We start from the raw sequence: 22,066 nt of genomic DNA on the forward strand, positions 1-22,066 counted from the left end.
CTATTTTTATTATGTACTGTTTGATTAAGATTATATATAGTGTTTTTAAAAGTAGAAGGTGGATTCAGTTCAGTGACATCTAAAATCAAACTATACAAATAAATTCTTTATTATTTATAGTAATATTTAAATTTATATAAATTTAGTGTGAACGCAACGTCAATCTTATGTAAACTATAAAAATATGATTTTTTTTTTGCAAAAGAACTATATTTATGTATAGATAAATATATTTAAACGTGATATATATATATATATATATATATATATATATATATATATATATATATATATATATATATATATATATATATATATATATATATATATATATATATATAATTTAAAGGAACAACAAAATATTGTATCTTACAATATATATTTACTACTTTATTACGTGTTTTCGTAACCGTAAATTAACTCATTGTCAATTATATGTTTTAAATAGCAGCTACATAAGAGACAATAAAAACGAGAAAGTTGTATGAAACTTAGAGTTGACATTAAGTTGATTCATAGTTATAAAAACACATAATAAACTAATAAATGTATTTTTAAAATTGAAAATTGACAATGAGAATTGATTCATGGTTACTTTAACAATAGAAAACAAAACAATATTGTACGTGAAATAAAACTAAAATTAAATTGAGACAGAATAAAATTAAATTTGATGTATAGTTGATCTCAGGTTAATTTCGGGTTGATCTTATGTTTATTTTAGGTTGATATTTGGTTGATTTTAGGTTGATCTTTGGGTGATTTAAGTTGATAATTGATTGATCTGATATATGCAAATAAGCCTAGTTACCAAAATAAATTTTAGTGAGTTGATTTATGGTTATTTAAACACATAATAAATTAATAAATGTATATCTAGAATATAAAGTGGACCATGAGTTGATTTATGGTTATTTATACACATGAATCTAAATTTGACAATATTACTTAAATACTGGATAAAATAATAAATGTATATTTGAAATGTAAATAAGAGACAATAAAAATATTAAAATTGTATGAAATCTAGAGTTGACATTAAATTGATTCATGGTTATAAACACACATAATAAATTAATAAATATATTTTTAAAATTGAAAATTAACAATGAAAATTGATTCATGGCTAGATAAACTGATTATAAACTAATAAATGTTTAGTTTATAGTTGACATTAAGTTGATTCATGGTTATAAACACACATAATAAATTAATAAATATATTTTTAAAATTGAAAATTAACAATGAGAATTGATTCATGGCTAGATAAACCGATTATAAACTAATAAATGTTTAGTTTAGAGTTGACAATGAGTTGATTCATGTTTATATAAAAACATTATAAACTAATTAATATAAAATTAAAATTTAAAGTTGACAATGAGTTGATTTATGAATACTTAAACACATAATAAATTGATAAATGTATATCTAGAATATAAAGTGGATAATGAGTTAATTTATGATTACTTATACACATGAATAAAGTTGGCAATAGGTTAATTTGTGATTATTTAAATATTGATAAGATAATAATAACTGTATATTTGAAATATAAATAAGAGACAATAAAAACGTTAAAGTTGTATGAAATCTAGAGTTGACATTAAGTTGATTCATGAATATAAAAACATATAATAAACTAATATATGTATATTTAAAATCGAAAGTTGACAATGAAAGTTGATTCATGGTTACATAAACCGATTATAAACTAATAAATATTTAGTTTTTTTTTGAATAATAAATATTTAGTTAAGAGTTGACAATAAGTTGATTATTATTTATATAAAAACATGATAAACTAATTAATATAAATTTTAAATTTAAAGTTGACATAATTTAATTGATGGTTACTTAAACACATAATAAATTAATAAATTTAAAATCTAGAATATAAAGTGGACAATGAGTTATATTTATGGTTACTTACACGCATGAATTTAAAGTTGACAATAAATTAATTTATGGTTACTTAAATACTGGATAAAATAATAAATGTATATTTGAAATAGAAAGTTGATTTCTGGTTATTTACATACATGGTAAAGAAATAAAAAAAAACTCAATATAATATAAAGTTAATTTTTAAAAGTAGTTTACAATATTTTTATTTAAACTATAATAAAATGATATAAAAATAAAAATAGATAAAAAAATTGTTAATTAACTATAAATATTAAATAATTAAGAGTTGGTTTAAATTTGATTTAAAGTTGATAATAAAATTTTAAATTAAAAAAGACAATTTGTAATGTAATATATATTTGCAGGTATAATTGTTTTTGTCACTATTGTGTTGGTCAATTGGATTAGAGCCTTAGAGGTGAAGGTTATTGCTTGAGTTTTCACTATCATCACCACAAACACTCATATTCCCACTCACAATTCAAAATATGCCAGTTAACTCACAACGCGAGCCTCATCGTTTAGCTCATTGTAGACATTCCTCCCCAACGTAGTGAACTCAGTTTGCTTCACTGCAGTAATACCACTACTTTTTTATCCAACTACATTTGATCTGACCCGACCTTTTCTTATCAACTCATTCATTGTTCTTCTACTATTAGCAGTAACTAGATCCATGATTTCTTTCTTCATTTTCAGCTCAATCTCTCTTCCAAATCCGATCTAGTTTAGCTCACCGTGCCGGTTAGATATCCACTTCTTATGACAAAATGAGCCGGGTCAAGCCTCGGTCGGGTTCCGAAATGTATAAAACTCTTTGTTGGTATGACCTTTGTCAGTTCCGGCGTCGGTGGTATAGTTATTGCCGGTGTGTTTGTCATCACTGGCAGAGCTTGATAAATGGTGTGTTGTTGGTGGGTCCCAAGTTAAGTATAAGAGAAGAAAAAGGCATGCATAATGTGTGACAGCTCATTAATGAAGGGTAAAATGGTATTGAAGTTATGATGAGGTATAAATGAAAAGTTTAAAAGCTAATTGAGAGACTTCTGCATAATTTATTTTTTTGAGTCGCTAATGTATATTTTTATAAAAATGAGATATAGGGTGTAATTTCCTCTTAAAATTTTGTGATTATGCGTTGCTTTTATAGTTTTTAAGGTTCTTGAACGGTTATCCTTGCAACGAAAACCGATTGGTTTTTCCTCTTAAAATATCGAACCGAATGGGGTGGAAAATTTGGTTCGGCGAACATATACTTTTTTTGGTACAGGGTACATGAGGTGTCCTGAACGGACTCAACTATGAGATGGCACCTTTAAACCTTCCACATTCAGACTAATCCCCGCTCGAGCCGGGTAGGTCCCTTGCGGAGGCAAAGCTCTGACCCTAAATTTTAAACGGCTGCATACAACATGTGATCCAATAGAAATGGACGTGTAGTTGCTGATTGCTACTTTTAGGTTCAAATATTATTACTTATTTTTGGTTTATTAGTACCTACTTTATTTTTCAATAATATTATTTATTTTTGGTTTATTACTATGAGGAAACTTTCCAGAGTACTTTATTTTTAATTTTATTTACCACTCTATCCATATTTTTGACCTTTTTCTACCGCATACTTTTTTAAAATGGTTACGTTTCTAATACAGTTAAAAGAAAAGAGCACAAAAGCTTGAAAGTTGGAGGATGGAAGAGAGGATAATGAAGGAGAAAAAGATGGAGACCGTAATCTTTTGTGTTGGCAAAGTTTCTTATGGATTGATGATAACGAAATACAGCGGAAAATAATTGATGCCTTAGTTGATTTCGCACCACTCTAAGTTCTTTTGGGATAAAGCATAAATATAACAAGCAATATGTGAATCCTAAAGAATATTAAATTACTTGAGTAACTCTGGTTTTTGATTAATAGTTCATGTTTCGTCTTGATATTAGGCTTAAACATAGGAACTTTTTTTCATTTATATCTTAACGTAGGAAAACAAAAGTACTCTTATTTGGTTTTTTGTGTTTCGACTCTATCCCAAATTAAAAACAATTGACGATTTAATTAATTTAATGAAAACATTAAAAGCAACTAAATAAAATGGTAATATCATATTGTAATCTATTTAAAAACATATAGAAAAACAGTGTATTAAAAACCGAATCGGTGAGGCCACCGGTTTTCAGTTCAATTGGTTGAACCTGTTCAATGATCGGTACAATCGGTTTAATAAACTTAAAAAATTGAAACCTGTTCATTCCGGTTCAACCCGGTCTAATCAAAAATATGGTTTTTTTACCTTTTCAGACCGGGCCACTGACCGGTTCGTGGTTCAATCGATCCGATCGGCCAGTCCGGTCTGTAACACTGTAAAAAATTCTTCATCTTTAAAAACATTCAAAAAAAATCCTAATAATAAATTAGGTTTTAAAATTTTTATTAAACAAATTAAATGAATTAGAAAATATTTCCGATCCACCACTGTCTACCGTACTCCTCTGACTTGCGAACCCGTCGTTGTCGAGCGTGCCTTCGTTCTCTATCCATGGAAGGAGGCAAGCAGGTTCTCCTTTCATGGAAGGAGGCGAGCAACTCCTCCTCCAAATCTGAAATGAAAATTGTTCTTTTAAAAAAAATTAAATCCATTTTGTTTTTGAAAGAGTGTGGTTATGTGGTTTGTAATTTTAAAAAGTTATTGATAGTTAATTTAAATTAAATATAATATTATTCTAATTTGTTGAAATTTGCGAGGAAGAAAGCTTTTTTCTATATTAATAATATTAGCGTCTAATTAGAACATAGATTAAAAAAAAACTTTATCTTAAACTCTTTCCAAATAAAAAAAGTTAATTTAACGCTTTAAAGTAGAGTGGAAATACAAAAACCCAAATAAGAATACAATTGGTTTTTCTTATATCGGGATATAAATAAATAAAAGCTTTAAAATGAGTTTTAAGTAATTAAATCTTAATATTAATAGTATTATTATGAGTTTGCTTAGTGTGAAATAAAATTATTTGAAATGTTTCATATAGGTCTAATATTATTTTCGATGATTAGATTACAAAGCAAGGAATTAAGGCTTCACTTGGTTCAAAAATATATAATTTTCGGGAAATATGCTTTTCGGGAAGTTAATTACTGGGAAAGTTAATATGGAGGAAGTTAATATTTGCATTGCTTGGTCTACTTAATAACTTTCTGGTAAGTTAAATTTAATTGTTAATTAATTAAAATTTAAAGACAATATTATCCTTAATAACTAAATTGGCTAATTAAATGTAGGAATATAATAGTATTTTAAATAATTTAACTAGGGAAGATGAACTTATCTAGATTTTGCTAGGGAAGTCATTTTCCTAGTTAAAGGAAAGTCAACCTCTTTACTTCTCGGAAAGTAAAATGGTAAAAATAAAGCAAGTGAGAAAAAAATACCATTTTCCGGAATATTTAGACAATCATAACAGCGGAACTTATTGCCATTGGATAATAAGATATCGATCGAAGGAGGTTAAATTTAGACATATAGGTCCAGTATGAACACTTTGAATTGCTATCTAAATTGTTACAGTCGGTGTATTAGGATAACCGGTTTATTAAGTTAAAAAGTCGATCAATTTAACTGAAAATGGATTATATTTTTAACTGGCCCTACTAGACTTTCCTCTTAACTGAAGTAAATTTGACTGAATTAATTGAAAGTAAAAATCTAAACATACAAAATTACTAGTTAGTTTGGATAAATGGATAAAAATATAAAATAATACCAAAAGCTATAAAAAAAATTGTTAATGAATTAACCGAAAATGTTAGAGCTCTTATCAGAAATCAAATTGGTATGTTTTATTGACTAAACTGAATTTACCAAATTCATCAGAAAATTTAATGAAATTTAATCAAATTTAATTGAGATTGATAATTTGGTTTAGTCAACCATTTTTCACTATAATTGCATGAATCCATATTAATTTACATTTTGGATCATGTAATTTGTACAATTTTGTCGTCATGAGAGGAATAATTTTTTTCTTTAAAATATTTTAATTGAATTTATTATTTAAACATGAAATATTTTCTCTTTAAAATATTTTAATTCATTATTTAAACATGAAATATTTCCTCTTTAAAATATTTTAATTTTAATTTATTATTTAGACATGAAATATCTAAGGATATTAAAAAATATTATATCTTTGGCATGTTTGAGTATTATAAATGTACATATTATAGCGGAATAAATTTTCTCTTTGAAATATTTTAATTTTAATTTATTATTTAAACATGAAATATTTGAGGAAATTAAAAAATATAAAATCATGGGCATGAATCATTACAGAATCAGAGGTAACAAGGGGCAATTCCGGTACTGATTCAACTTTGTGTCCCGCTGATGCTACTGTATACCTCTTCTGGCTGACATTGATCTTCCGATGGCGTACGGCGGTGGCGGCCGTTTTTAGCGTTTATGTTGAATTTCTGGCTTTATAGTATTTTTTTTGCACTGTGTGTTTAGTTACAGGTATAAGTTTGGGTTTTAGATTGGGCTTATTCTTGAGTCTTAATTTATTGGGCTTAAATTTTTTAACAACAATTGTAATGTTTTATAAGTGTAGGATATAACATAGTAAATTTTTGAGAAAATTACACCATATCCCTCAAAATCTCAAAAGTTTACGTTAGTGACTCAACTTTTTGTTTCTTGCAAAAATTCCTCAATTTTAAAATATTCTTTTCATGCCTACCTTTATATATTTTTATCCCTATTTTATCCCTCACTTGTATATTACCATTGTTTGTGTAATACGCACAATCAATTCCTTTTTTTCTCCTCTGAAAGCCTACTATGGACGACACTGTACATCCATTCATGGTCGGCGATAGTTGGTCGGCGAGCTGTTGTGATTCTATTATTGTTTGGTTGTTCCTTTTCTCATGTTTCTAGTCCTTATATAATCTATGCTTAATGATTAGAGTTTGGGTTGGTGTATATGTGTGGTTGGTTGGTGGTTGGGCCACTGGGTTCGAGCGGCAATGATCGGACTGCCGATGATCGAGGTGGTGCATCTGGTGGTCGATTTCAACATTACAGGTTAATATTATCTAGATCGGTACAAAGTGGTTGATTTCAAAATTCCAATTGAAATTGATAATAGATTGAAATTGATTTCAATTTGTAATTGATTTGTTAATGTTGATTATTAATTGAATTGAAGTTTTTTATTTATTGGTGTAGAGAGATTTGAAGTTTATGAAAATCATAGAAATTGGTGGATAATCTCTTCTTTCCAAAGCTCCGACGGTCGGTGGCCGGACCTGAATTGCTATGTAAACCGTGTCCTTGTTGTTTTAAATTTCTATTATGTTTTCATTCTTTATGGATTTGTCCACACCTGCTCTCTATTTGCTACAATGTGCTGCTCATTCTCTTGTTTTAATAAATGATAGTAGAATTGATAATTATAAATAAATTTTTTTATTAAAATGGAAGCAAATAAGGTGTTGCTGTTGATAGTGAATTTTGATGTCACTCTATGAAATTGATTAATTTCTGCATCTGTTATTGTTATCTTCGTTGAAAAATTATAAGAATCCATTTACTTCATTGCTAATATGTGTTTTTAATTGTCATTTTATATAATTTAATAATGGATAAGTTAGCAGCTTAACAATTCATTTGATTATATGAGTTAAGCTTGATGAAAGTACTTGCGGTTGCGTGTTTATAGCCATCAATACAGAAACATATGAAGTTTTAAGGAACTATTTACATAAGCAATTTTTTTTGGATTAATTAAAAGTTAGTTTACCCCCTTTTGCTAATCAACTACAATTAGCACAAACTTATCAGTTTGGGTTCTTTTTGCCTAGAATGATATTATTTTGGTTAGAGTTTGTGGTCGAAATTCAGTCATCTTTTCTATTGACTACTGTCCATATTTTTTTACTTCAACTTGTGTGTTTATTCAAAACCTTACCAACTAAAGTAAATTCTTAATAAGCTGATTATAGTTTTAAAATAAATCTATTGATAATTTATACTATTAAAAATAAATTTATAAAATGACAAATAAACTAATGGTTTTTTAAAAGTAAACTATTTAAGTTTTTGTAAAAATTAAATCAAAAGTAAATTTAAAATGAAATTAGTATAGTATTTGACAGTGTATATATAATCAAAAATCAACTTGATGTGAACCTGATGTAAACCTATATCAACTGAATTATCTTAATTCAATTTTTAATAAAATTTGTCGTCTTACTGCTCTCTACAATCTTAACTGACATTTTTATACTGAGATATTTTGAGATTTAGTATATTATACAAATTGAATATCTCCTTAAGTGAAATGTATTCGATAGTTTATAAAACCGCAAATCAACCTTATGTGAACCTGATGTGAACCTATATCAAATGAACTATCTTAATTCACTTTTTAATAAAATTTGTTTTGGTGCTCTTTACTTAACTGACATTTTATATTGAGCGAATTTTGAGATTTAGTTTAATATACAAATTGAATATTTTTTGGAAGTGAAATGTACTTGATAGTCTATATAACCAAAAATCAACCTAATGTGAACCTATATCAACTGAACTTCCTTAATTCAATTTTTAATAAAATTTATCTTACTGCTCTTTATAATCTTAAATGACATATTATATAGAGAGAATTTCATTTAGTGTAATATATATATTAAAAATCTCTTTTAACTGTACTTAATTTGATAGTTTATAAAACCGAAAAGCAACCTGATGTTAACCTGATGTGAACCTATATCAAATGAACTACTTTAATTTAATTTTTTAAAAAAATTTGTCTTACTGCTCTTTACAATCTTAACTGATATTTTATATAAATAAAATTTTGAGATTTAGTGTAATATACAAATTAAATATCTCTTAAAAGTGAAATGTATTTGATAGTCTATTAAACTAAAAATCAACATGATGTGAACCTGATATGAACCTATATCAACTGAACTAAAAATCAACCCGATGTGAACCTGATATGAACCTATATCAACATGATGTGAACCTGATATGAACCTATATCAACTGAACTAAAAATCAACCTGATGTGAACCTGATATGAACCTATATTAATTGAACTACCTTAATTCATTTTTTTTATAAAAAAATGTCTTACTTCTCTTTACAATCTCATATGATATTTTATATATGAAGAATTTTAAAGATATAGTCTATTGTAAGAATTGAATAACTATTTTTAAGTGAAATATAATTGGCAGATAAAATCATAAACAATAAGAGAAAACTTACAATTTATAAATAATTAGAACTTAAAAGTGATATTAACTTTATGAAATTTGCATATAGTGACTGATTACATAAATAAAACACCAATTCAAATTACCAAATAAGATATAATATATATAATATAAATAAAGCAAAACAAATTGAAAAAATAATTAAGATGTTTGACTTCAGGTATTTAAATTCAATTAACAATGGAAATATGAACCAATATACCAACAATTTCCACTACAACCACAACACCAGCTTGTGGTAATCCTCCAAATTTAACCACCTCTTGTATCTTTGTCTCTGCCGTTTCAATCTCTTGCTTTGCCGTTTTAAGCCCTCTCTTCACTGTAACTATTTTTTTCTTCCACCGCTTCAAGTCTTGTGTCCGCCATTTCAAACTCTTCTCTCAGTAATTCCTTTACTCAAGTCTCAGCATTCTTCAGCTTCCACTGTGAAAGATGCTCCTTTCTTCTTTCCCTCAGTTGCTCCGGCCGCCGTGCCTCCTTTACTCATCTTTGATTGCTTAAGTTTTTTCAATATCCTACTGATTGATGCTTTACATATTTGGTGAAATTGTGTAATCGGAGACCATAAAACAGATGTAACGGTCGAAGAACGTTTGCGTGATCTATGAATAGCCGGCGAAGTCCGGTAGCAGTCGATGGTGGATACAGATCTAGTTGTAATAGGTAGAATGGTTTTAGATCCAAGAATAAAAAGACGACAAGTGATCGTCCATACCCCGCCGGACCGCCATCGAACTGCCATCCCTCTACCGGACCACCGTTGTAGCTTCGCCGGAATGCTACATCGATAAAATGAAACTGAGTTATCCATTGAGTAATGTTAAATTGTTACAGATGTTGATTTGGTTGAAGGTTATAATTGTCTTATTTTCTTTTGATTTTGGTTCATTTTGGATTATGAGGGATTTGTGAAATGTTTTTGATTTTATTGAGAGATTACTGCAAAAATGAAAAACCTGAGGTAAAAACATTAGACATGGTCAATTTTAGGGGATTTGTGTAGATTACCCTAAATTTTTGAACCTTTAGGAGAAGCTTCTATTTTATGTTTCAAAGTAACTGTAAATATATGAGATGATTTTTTTTTGCAGTAATTTATTTTTACCTAAACTAATTACATTTATACGTAATTTTGTGAAAAAATTTACAATATAATTTTGTAGCTCAAACAATTCTAATGAAAATGATTATCATGAGCGGTAGGATTTCAAGAAAAAATAGGCTAGAAAATGATTGTCATGTGGCAAAATCTGTTTGCCACATAAGCGTAGACTTCCGTCAAAATAAAAAGAAAGTGTAATGATCAAATTAAAATGAAATAAAATTTAGTTATCAAAAGATAATAAAATAATAGTTTAAGTTTTTTATGTACAAATTATTTTAAAAATTCAAAAGATAATTATATATGACTGAAGTTCGTTTTGGTTTGAAGATCGTAAATATTCATTTCCATTAGTTAATCAAAATAGAATTAAAGTGATTTGGTTGCTTCAATATTCTGTTTCGTTTGCAAATTAAAATTCAGAATCTATGCTTAGTTGGTAGCAAATTGATTTGGAGGAGTTAGGATTGGAATTTTAATCTAATTGCAATCATACGTACAATATTTTCTTATGGTTAATACTAATTAACTCACATATACGAGTGAATATATTTTAAAAAAAGAACAATTGAAACATACATTTTGAGTAGAAATTGAGCAAATGAAAATTGAAGTATAAACTTTGAATAGAAATTAAGCAAAGGAAAAATTGACGTGTTATAATAAGATAGGTTAAAATAGATGGATTAAATAATATTTTTCTTCTTTTTATATATATATATATATATATATATATATATTTATAGGTAGAAAATTAAATTTTTGGACATCTCAACAAAATTGGTCTTAATAAAATAAATATATTTTATTGTCACCATAATATCATCTATATTCTGATAGAATATTTCAAAAAGTTAGAAAGATGAATTTAAATTAATTTTCTGATAAGAAAATCCATTTTCTTTCATTAATTTGTTTTGGATGAATTTACAACCAAAAAAAAAACATATATATATAATTTTGTCAAAATCTATTAAATCTGACTCATAATTATCATTTACCAAGAAAAATATAAACTAAACATTCTAAATGGCACTTTTCAATATCATCAACAGATGTATACTTTTTTTGATTTACATCTCATAATTTTCCGGTTTTAATCGAACTGACCGAATTACCAGCCTATTCAGTTGGTTCGGTTTTAGATTTTTTTTTCTATTTGATCGAATCAGCTTTTAATTAAAACTTTTTATTCAATCGGTTCAATATTGAATATTCGATCGAAGAGTTAAGAAGTTATCAGTTTGATTTCGACCAAACCGAATGAATGCCCCACCGGTATCATGGAAATAAAAGAGGAAAGTTAACCACCTTTATTTTTGATTTAAACTATTATATATAATCAGTATAAATCCATATATAGATGATATTTAGTTTTGAATCATATACCAAGCAAACAATTATTAAAAAATAACAAATGCAGATTAATGAAAAACATTTAAACAATTAATTATTCTCTAATAAAATACAAAATGAATATCAAAGAACTAAAATTAAGAAATCAAGTTAGTTTAAAGTAGAATATCACAATAAAAAAACAGTAAACCAACCAAATTGATAACATAAGCTAATAATTTTTTTATAATATTTAAAATGTACTAATAACATATATAAACAATATAAGTCAATATTATTTTAATTATATAAATTTAAATATAATATAAATATTTAGAAAAACGGTTTTCAACCGAATCGAATTAAAATGAAATTTTCTATTTTTTGGAATGTCATTTTAACTATCTTCGGTTTGAGTTTGGTTCTGCATTTTTATCAATTTTTAGTTTTTGGTTTTTCGGTTCGACCATCAAAACTGATGGGACCAACCGATCTTGGTCTCTAAGTGTTTGGTTACAAGTTTAAATTTAGTGTGGTAGCTGGTTTAAGTTGTTTCGGTTTTAGATTGGGCTTATTCTTGGAATCTTGAGAAAAATACATATTTACCTAAAATACAAAAATAATATGTTAATATACATCAGCGCGGAAATCTTACAAAAAATACATCACGAATTTAAACCTTTTATTTTTTTACTCTCCTCACTTTTATAATTATAAATTTACTTCCACTATATAAGCTCATTAATTTCACTAACAACGAGGTTCCTTCCTTTTCTCTCTCAAATTTCTCTCTCTATTTTCTCTCTCTATTTTCTCACAGCTCGTTTTCAAGCTCTCTGTTTTGGAAAAATCTTCTCCGATTCTGCAAATTCTTAAATCCAGATCTCTGTAACAACTTCCAGATCTCGAAAAATAGTTCGTTCCTCATAATCTGCTCGAAAAACAGCTCGCTCTTGAAAAAACGGAGATTCTTGAAGGTAATTGACTATATTCGTGAATAAAATTGCTTTTTATATTATCTTCTTTTGATTATACGATTATAAAAATATGATGATATTTGAATTTTAACCTATAAGAAAAATCAATCTGATACTTATATGATATTGTGATGCAAATCTGATAATGTGATCCTCATCTGATAATCTGATACTCATATTGATGTTGTCTGATAATGTAATGTCATATGATTATCATATGAGTATCTGACAGTCTGATTATGACACAATGTGATTTTCAAATGATACTCTTGTGATAATTTGATATACTCATACTCATATGATAATGTGAAAAAAAAATACTTATATGATATTGTGATGCATATAATCTGATACTCATATGATAATGTGATAGTCATTGATACTATGAGTGTCATATGATAATCAGATAGTCATATTGAAGCTGTGAGTGTCATATGATTATCATATGACTATCTGACAGTCTGATTATCATATGAGTATCTGACAGTCTGATTATCATATGAGTATCTGACAGTCTGATTATCATATGACTATCTGACAAAAACTGATTATCATATGACTATCTGACAAAAACTGATTATCATAAGAGTATCTGACAAAACTGATTATCATATGACTATCTGACAGTCTGATTATCATATGAGTATCTGACAGTCTGATTATCATATGAGTATCTGACAGTCTGATTATCATATGACTATCTGAAAAACTGATTATCATATGACTATCTGAAAAACTGATTATCATATGAGTATCTGACAGTCTGATTATCATATGACTATTTGAAAAAACTAATTATCATATGAGTATCTGACAGTCTGATTATCATATGAGTATCTGACAAAACTGATTATCATATGACTATCTGACAGTCTGATTATCATATGAGTATCTGACAAAAACTGATTATCATATGAGTATCTGACTATCTATCAGACTGTCAGATACTGTTATGATAATCAGACTATCAGATAGTCATATGATAATCAGATAGTCATATTGAAGCTGAGAGTGTCATATGATTATCATATGATTATCTGACAGTTATCATATGAGTATCTGACTATCTATCAGACTGTCAGATACTGTTATGATAATCAGACTGTCAGATAGTCATATGATAATCAGATAGTCATATTGAAGCTGTGAGTGTCATATGATAATGTCATATGATTATCATATGATAATCTGACAGTCTGATTATCATATGAGTATCTGACAGTCTGATTATCATATGAGTATCTGACAGTCTGATTATCATATGACTATCTGACAGTCTGATTATCATATGAGTATCTGACAGTCTGATTATCAGATGATACAGTATCATCAGATTATCATATGTTATTGTGATACACATATGATAATATTTCAACTGATAATCATCTGTTTATCATTTTCAGGATGGAATTTATCCAAGTACTAATGCAACATGATGGGCAATGGACTGAAGATGGAAAGTATACTGACTTTAAAATGATAGGAATTTTATTGGAAATGAACTGCACATTCAATAGTTTTATCGAATTAGTATATCAAAGTTTGCAAGTTCAAGATACTGAAACTGAATTAGATATTCAATATCTAATCAGTGATGATTATCCTCCAGTCAAAATAGCAGATGAAAGAAGTCTCAGATTCTATATACAGTTAAAGAAGAGTGAACTTAACTTCACAAGATATCCAATCTGCATCATATTGAATAAATCTGCTTCTTTTTTGGAAACATCATCATCAGAAGCTGCAAACAATTCACTTCTTGTTCATGAAGACAATATAACGCAACTGGATGAACAAAACTCTAAAGAAACAGAAATGTCTTATTCAAATTTGGATATGATTGAATATGCAAATCTTCTCTGCACACTTCAAGAAAATCTTCCAGAAACAGATTTTGATGAAGATCATGTTGCAACCAATCAAGCAAATCAGAAAATAGAAGAAGGAGGTATATTCACAGATAAAGAAACATTAATATCAGAGATGAGCCTATATGGACTAAAAGAACACTTTCAGTTCAAGGTACATTTCAAATATTCTGATTTTGACATTTTATTATCATAACAGTTTCACAAAAAACTGATACTGTATATTATTAATAATTACAGGTCCAAAAATCATGCGCAAGACAGTACCGATTAAAATGCATAGATGACCATTGTGATTGGAAATTTTATGCCTCGAAAATTGGTCATACAAAAATGTTTCGGGTACGTAAGTTCAACAATTATCATACATGTTCTTTGGAGATGAGAATGGGAGACCTGAGGTTTGTCAGCTCAAAAACCATAGCAAAAATAATAAAGTCAAACTTGTTGGATATCAAGACAATTTACACACCTAATGACATAATCAGAGACATGAGAAATGATTATAGCATTAAATTGGATTACTGGAAAGCTTGGAAATGTCGAGAAATTGCACTAGAGCTTTTAAGAGGGAAACCAGAAAATTCATTTGGTCTACTACCGAGATATCTTCACATGGTGAAGCAAACAAATCCAGGATCAGTTGTAAGCTTACAAAGAAATGTGGATCATACTTTTCTTTATGCATTCATGTCACTTAATGCATCAATAAGTGGATGGAGTCACTGTATGCCTATTATGGTTGTTGATGCTACATTTTTGAAAGGACCATTTGGAGGTTCTCTGTTTTCAGCTTCAACTCTTGATGCAGCAGGTATGATTAATATCATTATCATCACGATATCATCATATTATCATTACAGTATCATTATAATATCATTACAGTATCATCGTAATATCATTATTTTATTTTGCTTCTTATTTTACAGGAAAAATCTTCCCTCTTGCCTTTTCAATAACAGATTCAGAAAATGATGCATCTTGGAATTGGTTTTTTAGACAAATCAAAACTGTTTTTGGTGTAAGGGAAGGAATGTGTATAATTTCAGACAGACATATGAGTATTAAAAATGCAATAGAAAGTGTTTTTGCTGGAGAAGTTCAACATGATATTTGCTTATATCATTTACTAAGTAACGTGAAAAGCAGATTTAAAAAGGATCAGAAGACAATTAAAGACCTGTTCAAAGCAGCAGCAAGAGCTTATACAAAGGAAGAATTCAATACTCATATGGCAGAAATGAGCAACGTAAATCCAGGAGTTACAGCTTATCTCAAAGATGCAGGTTTTGAAAGGTGGGCAGTTTCACATTCTGTGAACAAAAGATACAACATAATGACTTCAAATACTGCTGAGTCATTTAATGCAGCAGTAAATAGAGCACGAGAATTACCAGTTACGATGCTTATGGAATACTTGAGAAATTTGGTTCAAAGGTGGAGCTACAAGAACAGAAATATTGCTAAAGGAACCTTTACAAAATTGTCTTCAAAATATGATGCTGTCCTAAGGCAAAACTATTTAGATTCACTCAAAATAGAGGTACGGATTCATTCTTATCACAGTTAGAAATATTTTCATCTTATCATGCTATTATCAGTTTATTATCATTCTATTATCATATGCTATTATCATTCTATTATCATATGCTATTATCTTTTAATATTTTTGACATTATCACATGTATATCAGGTAGAGCCATCTAATGATGACATATACACTGTTACTGAAAATGGTGATACCTCTACTGTTAACATCAAGGAAAAATCTTGTACATGCAACAGATATCAAGAAGAAATGATCCCATGTAAACATGCTGCTGCTGTATTAAACTACAAACATCAAGACCCAACTGAATATTGCTCAAAGTACTTCACAAATGAAGCAATGCTTGCTACATATGCACAAACTGTATACCCAGTTCCTAAAGAAGAAACATGGGAAGTCACTGCAGAGGTTGAGGATATCATTGTCTTACCTCCTATAGGGAGAACTAAGCCAGGAAGACCAAAAAAGAGAAGAATAAAAGGAGCAGAAGAACAAAAGAATCAAAACAAGTGCAGCAGATGTGGATATTATGGACATAATCGTAAAACTTGTAAAAATATTCCAAAAAACAGATAGAAAACTGTGATTTGAGATTTTCAATAGTACTATTTTTCAATAAATAAAAAAATATCATTCAATATCTGATGGAGTAATATAATGTTATTATCATAATATTATCATTACATTATCATCTTATTATCAACCATATATCATTATGATAAAATATTATCATATGTTTATCATCTAAGTATTAAAATATATAAAATCAGATAATCATAAATTTGATAACAGTAACGTATAATTATCATATGAGTCACAATAAACCAAACATCTGATAAATGGACAACAGTTTATTATCATTTATGAATGTTATTATCATAATATTATCATTACATTATCATCTTATTATCAACCATATACAAATATTATAAAATATTATCATATGTTAATCATTAAAATATATAAAAATCATCTAAATATTAAACATACAATTATCATATGAGTCACAGTAAACCAAACATTTGATAATGAACAAACAGTTTATCATCATTTATGTATCACAAACTTATCATCTCATTATCATAAAACTGATCAAACAATTGTCATTACATCATAATAAAAGTCATTAACAGTAAAAAAAATCTACACAACCATTTTTTTTTACAGAATAACAAAATGAAACGCCTAAACCAAAAACTAAAACATTAACATTCATTTGATATATATCCACTCTTGATCTTCCACCTTCCATAAATGTACAGATTTGCTGCATATCGCTCACGAACAACACTACAACTGATTTGTCTCGGAATAGCCTTCCCTTCTATCAAGTATTCAGCAAAAGCTGCAACGTAAACGCCACAATCTCTGCATTGTGGTATAATAATTATGAAACTATCTCATTAAATCACTATTTCAAAAAAATATAAAAAAGACCAAAAGATAGAGACTTACGCATCCTCTTGAACAGGAAGGTTGTTAACATAAGCTACAACGAATGGATCAGTTTTTTTCTTGCCCATATAATAAACAGATTTGAAGTCGATGTCCCTTCGATCATAAAATCCAACAGTATCCAATAGAAATGGGATCAATGTTGCATATGCATTCATAGCAATAGAAGTATGCTTGTCATAGAGCTCACTCCTGCGAGAGTTGTAGATAAAAAAAGTCCTATATTCAAAACTGAGCTTAGCAAGAATCCAATGATCCTGATTTTCACCATCAACTTTAAGATGAACTGGGAACAGTACATTCTTCACATCTCCCCAAGCCCTCTTATAAACACCATCTTCACCAACAATGATATTATACAATTCAGAGAACTGCGGTATTTCAGTCACACTGCCAACCTCCTTATAGATTAAATACCCATTCTGCACATACTGGTCAAAGAAATTTGCACATGTACTGTAACCATTGTTCAGAAACAAACACTTCTTCCTCAAATATGCAAACAGGCAGTCAATATGCTGAAAATAAAATAATAAAACAAACCAATTAATAATAGAAGTATCATAAAAACATTTATGATCATAAAAACACATATTATCATAATGTTATAATTAGATTATCATAATGTTATCAGAAAACATTATCTCATTATTTTATCCACTGTTTTCATCACCAGTGATTATCATAATGTTATCAATCTATATTATCATATTGTTATCCAAATAATGATACACTTACACTTGAATCCAAATAAGCTCCAGGTGTATGAAGCTTGAAAAAGAAATCTTTCACACGAATTTCCTCTCCGCCAAGCCTTATAACTGGTTTTAAAATTTTATAGTTTGGATAATAAATTTCATGGCTACAAAAATTCAAAAAAATTGTGTTAAATACACAACAAGATAAAAAAAATATACATATTAAAATAAGAAAATGACAGAAAGCTTACTGTTCTGTTTTCCTCTTGTATGTGCCAACACAAATCCAATCATTAAATTCAGAAAGCCATGCTTGATTACACATATCAGACACACTTTCTAGGAGCAACGGATTGCGATTTACAAACACCAAACCAACTGATTTAACCTTTTCAGGTTTGTCTAAGTTTCGAACTTTTTCCAGTAAAGCAAAAGATGGAATTGCCCAACTTTTTACATTTGTCAACGTTGTCTCCTTTTTCAAATTTTCACTAGCTTTCCTTGTGGGAAGCTGTTACAATACGAAAACAAAACATTGCATTATCATTACAATATCAAAAAATATTACATCTAATTAAAAATAAAATAAATTTAAAAACATTACTTTCAATCTCCTTCTTGGAGGAGCAGTAACTGTTTTAACTTGTATATCTTGTTCAGCAATGACATTCTCTTCTTTTATAACTGTTTTTTTAGGAACCTTATTTCATAAAACAGAAGGTTCAGTTAACTTATCTTGCATAAATAATTGAAAAATAAACAAAACCTAAATTTAATAAATACCTCATTCGAAATCCAGGTAGACAAAGATGCCACAATAGAAGATACTTGTAGCTCACAAGCAGCAAGACCATCCATCTCAGTATCAGAATTATCATCCACTTTCTTCTCTAAAGTTGTCTTTGCAACATCTAAATCTGATTGCTCAACAGGAGGTGTCATAAACTCATCACTACAGACTTCACCAAGCATCTCAAATTCAACTTCAATTTGTTTGTGCATATCAGTTTTTTCACCAGCAGCACTACAAACATTCTGTTACATAAAAAATAATCAAAAATATTTCATATTATCATAATAGTATCATATAGTATCATATAATTATCATGACACACTCAATGCATAAAAAAATTACATTATCATAACAGTATCAAAACATATTATCATATAATTATCATTATCATAACAGTATCATATAAATGTAAAAAATAAGACATTATCATGTAATTATCATTATCATAACAGTATCACATAAATGTAAAAAATCAGCTCATATAAACACCATATTATCAATACAGTATCAATTAAAAAATAATAAAATTACATTATCATAACAGTATAAAGATAATACATTATCATTACAGTATCATGTAATTAACTTACAAGTAGCCATACAACTCAAAAAATAAAAAAAAGAACAGTATCATTACAATATCATAAAAAAGGAAGAGAGCAAAAAATTAACAAACTTGTATGCTTATACCTCCAAGTCAGATTCCTTTTCTTTTAAACTCAATTGTTCCTTGTCTGGAACACCATCAGTACTAATAGACTGCTCAGTTGCAACGGAATCCAGAGCTTCGTTAATATTCTTATCCTGCACCATCAGCTCAACAGCAGTAACATTCTCAGCCTGCTCCAACGGCTCAACGAAATTGACATTGTCGACCTGCTCCAACGGCTCAACAGAATTAAAATTCTCAGCCTGATTAATATCATCAGCTACATTTACATTCTCAGCATCCCCAATTACATCCCTTTTTTGAACTAAATCAGCATCCTCAATTTCTTCTGTTATGTCAGGTAACTCAGCCTCCTTAACTACATCAAATTTATCAGTACACTGACTAGGATTGCTATCAAAAAAAGCATCCACATCAAAATTCCTCTCTGAATCATCAGCAATAGAATCAACTTCTGCCACAGCTTCTCCCACATCTTCAGCCACATCTTCTACACCACAATCATCAATTTCAGGATTATCATTGGACAAGGATTTCACTTCCTCAACATTTACCTCAGCATCAAACTAATAGCAGAAAAAGATTAATTAGTAAAATGTACAGTTAATTATAAAGAAATCAACAACAATAAAAAAAATACCTTTCCTCCAACTGATTCAGAAACAGGTACAACATTTTCATTATTTAAAATCGCAGCACTCTCCTTAAAAACCTTATGACTCACATCATCATCACTCACAGTTTCCTCCGATGAGCCACTGTTATTCTCATTAACAGTCTGCAAAAATGAAAATTAATCAAATTAATAATTAGAATAATGCATATTATTAAAATATATATAAAAATATTTACCTCAGAATCACCGTCAGAAGAATATATCAGTTCTTCTACAGTATCAGCCTATATTAAACAATGATTATATCATTATAAATAAAAAAGATTATCATAAAAGTATCATCATATTCTCATTAATTAAAAACATTATCATGAACATATAAGCCATTAACAAAACAGCAAAACACAACTCATGAAAAAGCATAAAAATAACAGTACAATTAAGTATTATCATAGAGGTATCATTGCAATGCTAACAATAAATATGTAATATTAAAACAGTAACAGTTTTATGCAAAAATGTTATCATACAATTATCATTCAATTATCATACAATTATCATATTATCAGATTATCATCACATTATCAGATGAGCATCAAAATATCATATAAGTATCAGTATTTTCACATTATCATACAGTTATCATAATATACTATTATCGTAATGTTATTATAAAAACACATACCTTTCCAGATTTGTCATCAAAAATATCACTCAATTGATTTTCTTCAAAACTAACCACAGAAGCACAAATGCGCTTTCGAACGTCACACTCCACATCAGAATAATCAGCCTTGTTATCAAAAATTAGTGCTTTCAATTCATGGACAAATTTAATACAAGCAGACCTTGCCACTTTCAATATTTTATCTTCAGAATCAGAAGCAGAAGTTCTTGCTCGCTTCACAACTTGACCTTGATAATTTAGTCCAGTAACAATAAGTTGACTTGACTCAAACTCATTTGCTACAATATTTGAAAGCACTGAGACCTATAAAAAATAAAAAAATAATTAGCTCACAAATAACACACAAATCAATAAAAGAAAAAAAGTTAAATAAGAATCATAATACCTTTTCAGTTCCATCATCAAAAACCTGAAAATCAAAGTTCTGCATTTTCTTAATATCCTTCGGACTCCAACGCAGTAATCGAGGATAAACAGCAGCATTGCTCAAAGTACACAAATACTCAGGCACAGAAACCAATGTTTCATAAAACCAAAACTGAATAGCATGCGGAAAACCATACAAACGATAGAAAGCAGATTGACTTGATGCATTATGTTTAGTCCACAGCTTGTTCTTAGTAGACTGAACAAATAACTGGAATGAATATTTTCCCCATGGAAAATCATCATAATCAGGGCAGTCAAGCAAGTGAATGAACCGATCGTCAACCAAAGTAGTTCCAAGATGACCCAATAAAAAACACTGAACCATGTAAAGCTTTGCAAACTTTACAGCATCTTCATCATGTTATCAGTTATACAAAAATATTATTATAAAAAAAACATCATTATCATCATGGTATCATACTGTCATAAAATTGTCATCAGTTATACAAAGAGTATTTAAAAACATCATAAGAGTATCAACAGAAAACAAATATTTTATATTATCATCATATTATCAAACAACTGAACACATACAAGTTGCACAACATTATCACAAAAAATGACATATTATCATAATATTATCAGTATACACATTTATACTAATATAACGCTATCATCATGTTATCATCAACTTATCATCATGTTATCATCAACTTATCATCATGTTATAATCATATTATCATTCGATTATCAGTA

General features: G+C 28.4%; 2 protein-coding genes across 2 annotated transcripts; one reads left to right on the forward strand and one right to left on the reverse strand.

Annotated features, from left to right (window-relative positions):
• Nucleotides 1-6,885: 6,885 nt before the first annotated feature.
• On the forward strand, nt 6,886-16,597 carry LOC126660582 (uncharacterized). Its single transcript, XM_050354147.1, has 7 exons — nt 6,886-6,986; nt 12,448-12,604; nt 13,011-13,027; nt 14,008-14,626; nt 14,713-15,286; nt 15,402-16,015; nt 16,166-16,597. Exons 1-7 carry the CDS (start codon nt 6,886-6,888, stop codon nt 16,595-16,597), a joined length of 2,514 nt encoding a protein of 837 aa, XP_050210104.1.
• A 2,871-nt stretch (nt 16,598-19,468) lies between these two features.
• LOC126660586 (uncharacterized) lies at nt 19,469-21,723 on the reverse strand. The gene is made up of 5 exons (XM_050354150.2): nt 21,327-21,723; nt 20,939-21,244; nt 20,490-20,537; nt 20,278-20,415; nt 19,469-20,203 (listed from the first exon to the last, which is right to left on the reverse strand). The coding sequence occupies exons 1-5, from the start codon at nt 21,693-21,695 to the stop codon at nt 19,652-19,654; spliced, it is 1,413 nt and encodes a 470-aa protein (XP_050210107.1). The 5' UTR covers nt 21,696-21,723; the 3' UTR covers nt 19,469-19,651.
• Between the last annotated feature and the right edge of the window lie 343 nt (nt 21,724-22,066).

Source organism: Mercurialis annua, linkage group LG8, assembly GCF_937616625.2.
Source record: "Mercurialis annua linkage group LG8, ddMerAnnu1.2, whole genome shotgun sequence".
Lineage (NCBI taxonomy): Eukaryota > Viridiplantae > Streptophyta > Magnoliopsida > Malpighiales > Euphorbiaceae > Mercurialis > Mercurialis annua.

Coding starts and splice junctions, on each gene's coding strand:
- LOC126660582 (XM_050354147.1), top strand. CDS start 6,886: ATGTGTGGTTGGTTGGTGGTTGGGCCACTGGGTTCGAGCGGCAATGAT. Junction 14,627..14,712: donor AAGAACACTTTCAGTTCAAG/GTACATTTCAAA, acceptor TAATAATTACAG/GTCCAAAAATCATGCGCAAG. Junction 16,016..16,165: donor TAGATTCACTCAAAATAGAG/GTACGGATTCAT, acceptor CATGTATATCAG/GTAGAGCCATCTAATGATGA.
- LOC126660586 (XM_050354150.2), bottom strand. CDS start 21,695: ATGGTTCAGTGTTTTTTATTGGGTCATCTTGGAACTACTTTGGTTGAC. Junction 21,245..21,326: donor TTGATGATGGAACTGAAAAG/GTATTATGATTC, acceptor TATTTTTTATAG/GTCTCAGTGCTTTCAAATAT. Junction 20,538..20,938: donor TTGATGACAAATCTGGAAAG/GTATGTGTTTTT, acceptor TGTTTAATATAG/GCTGATACTGTAGAAGAACT.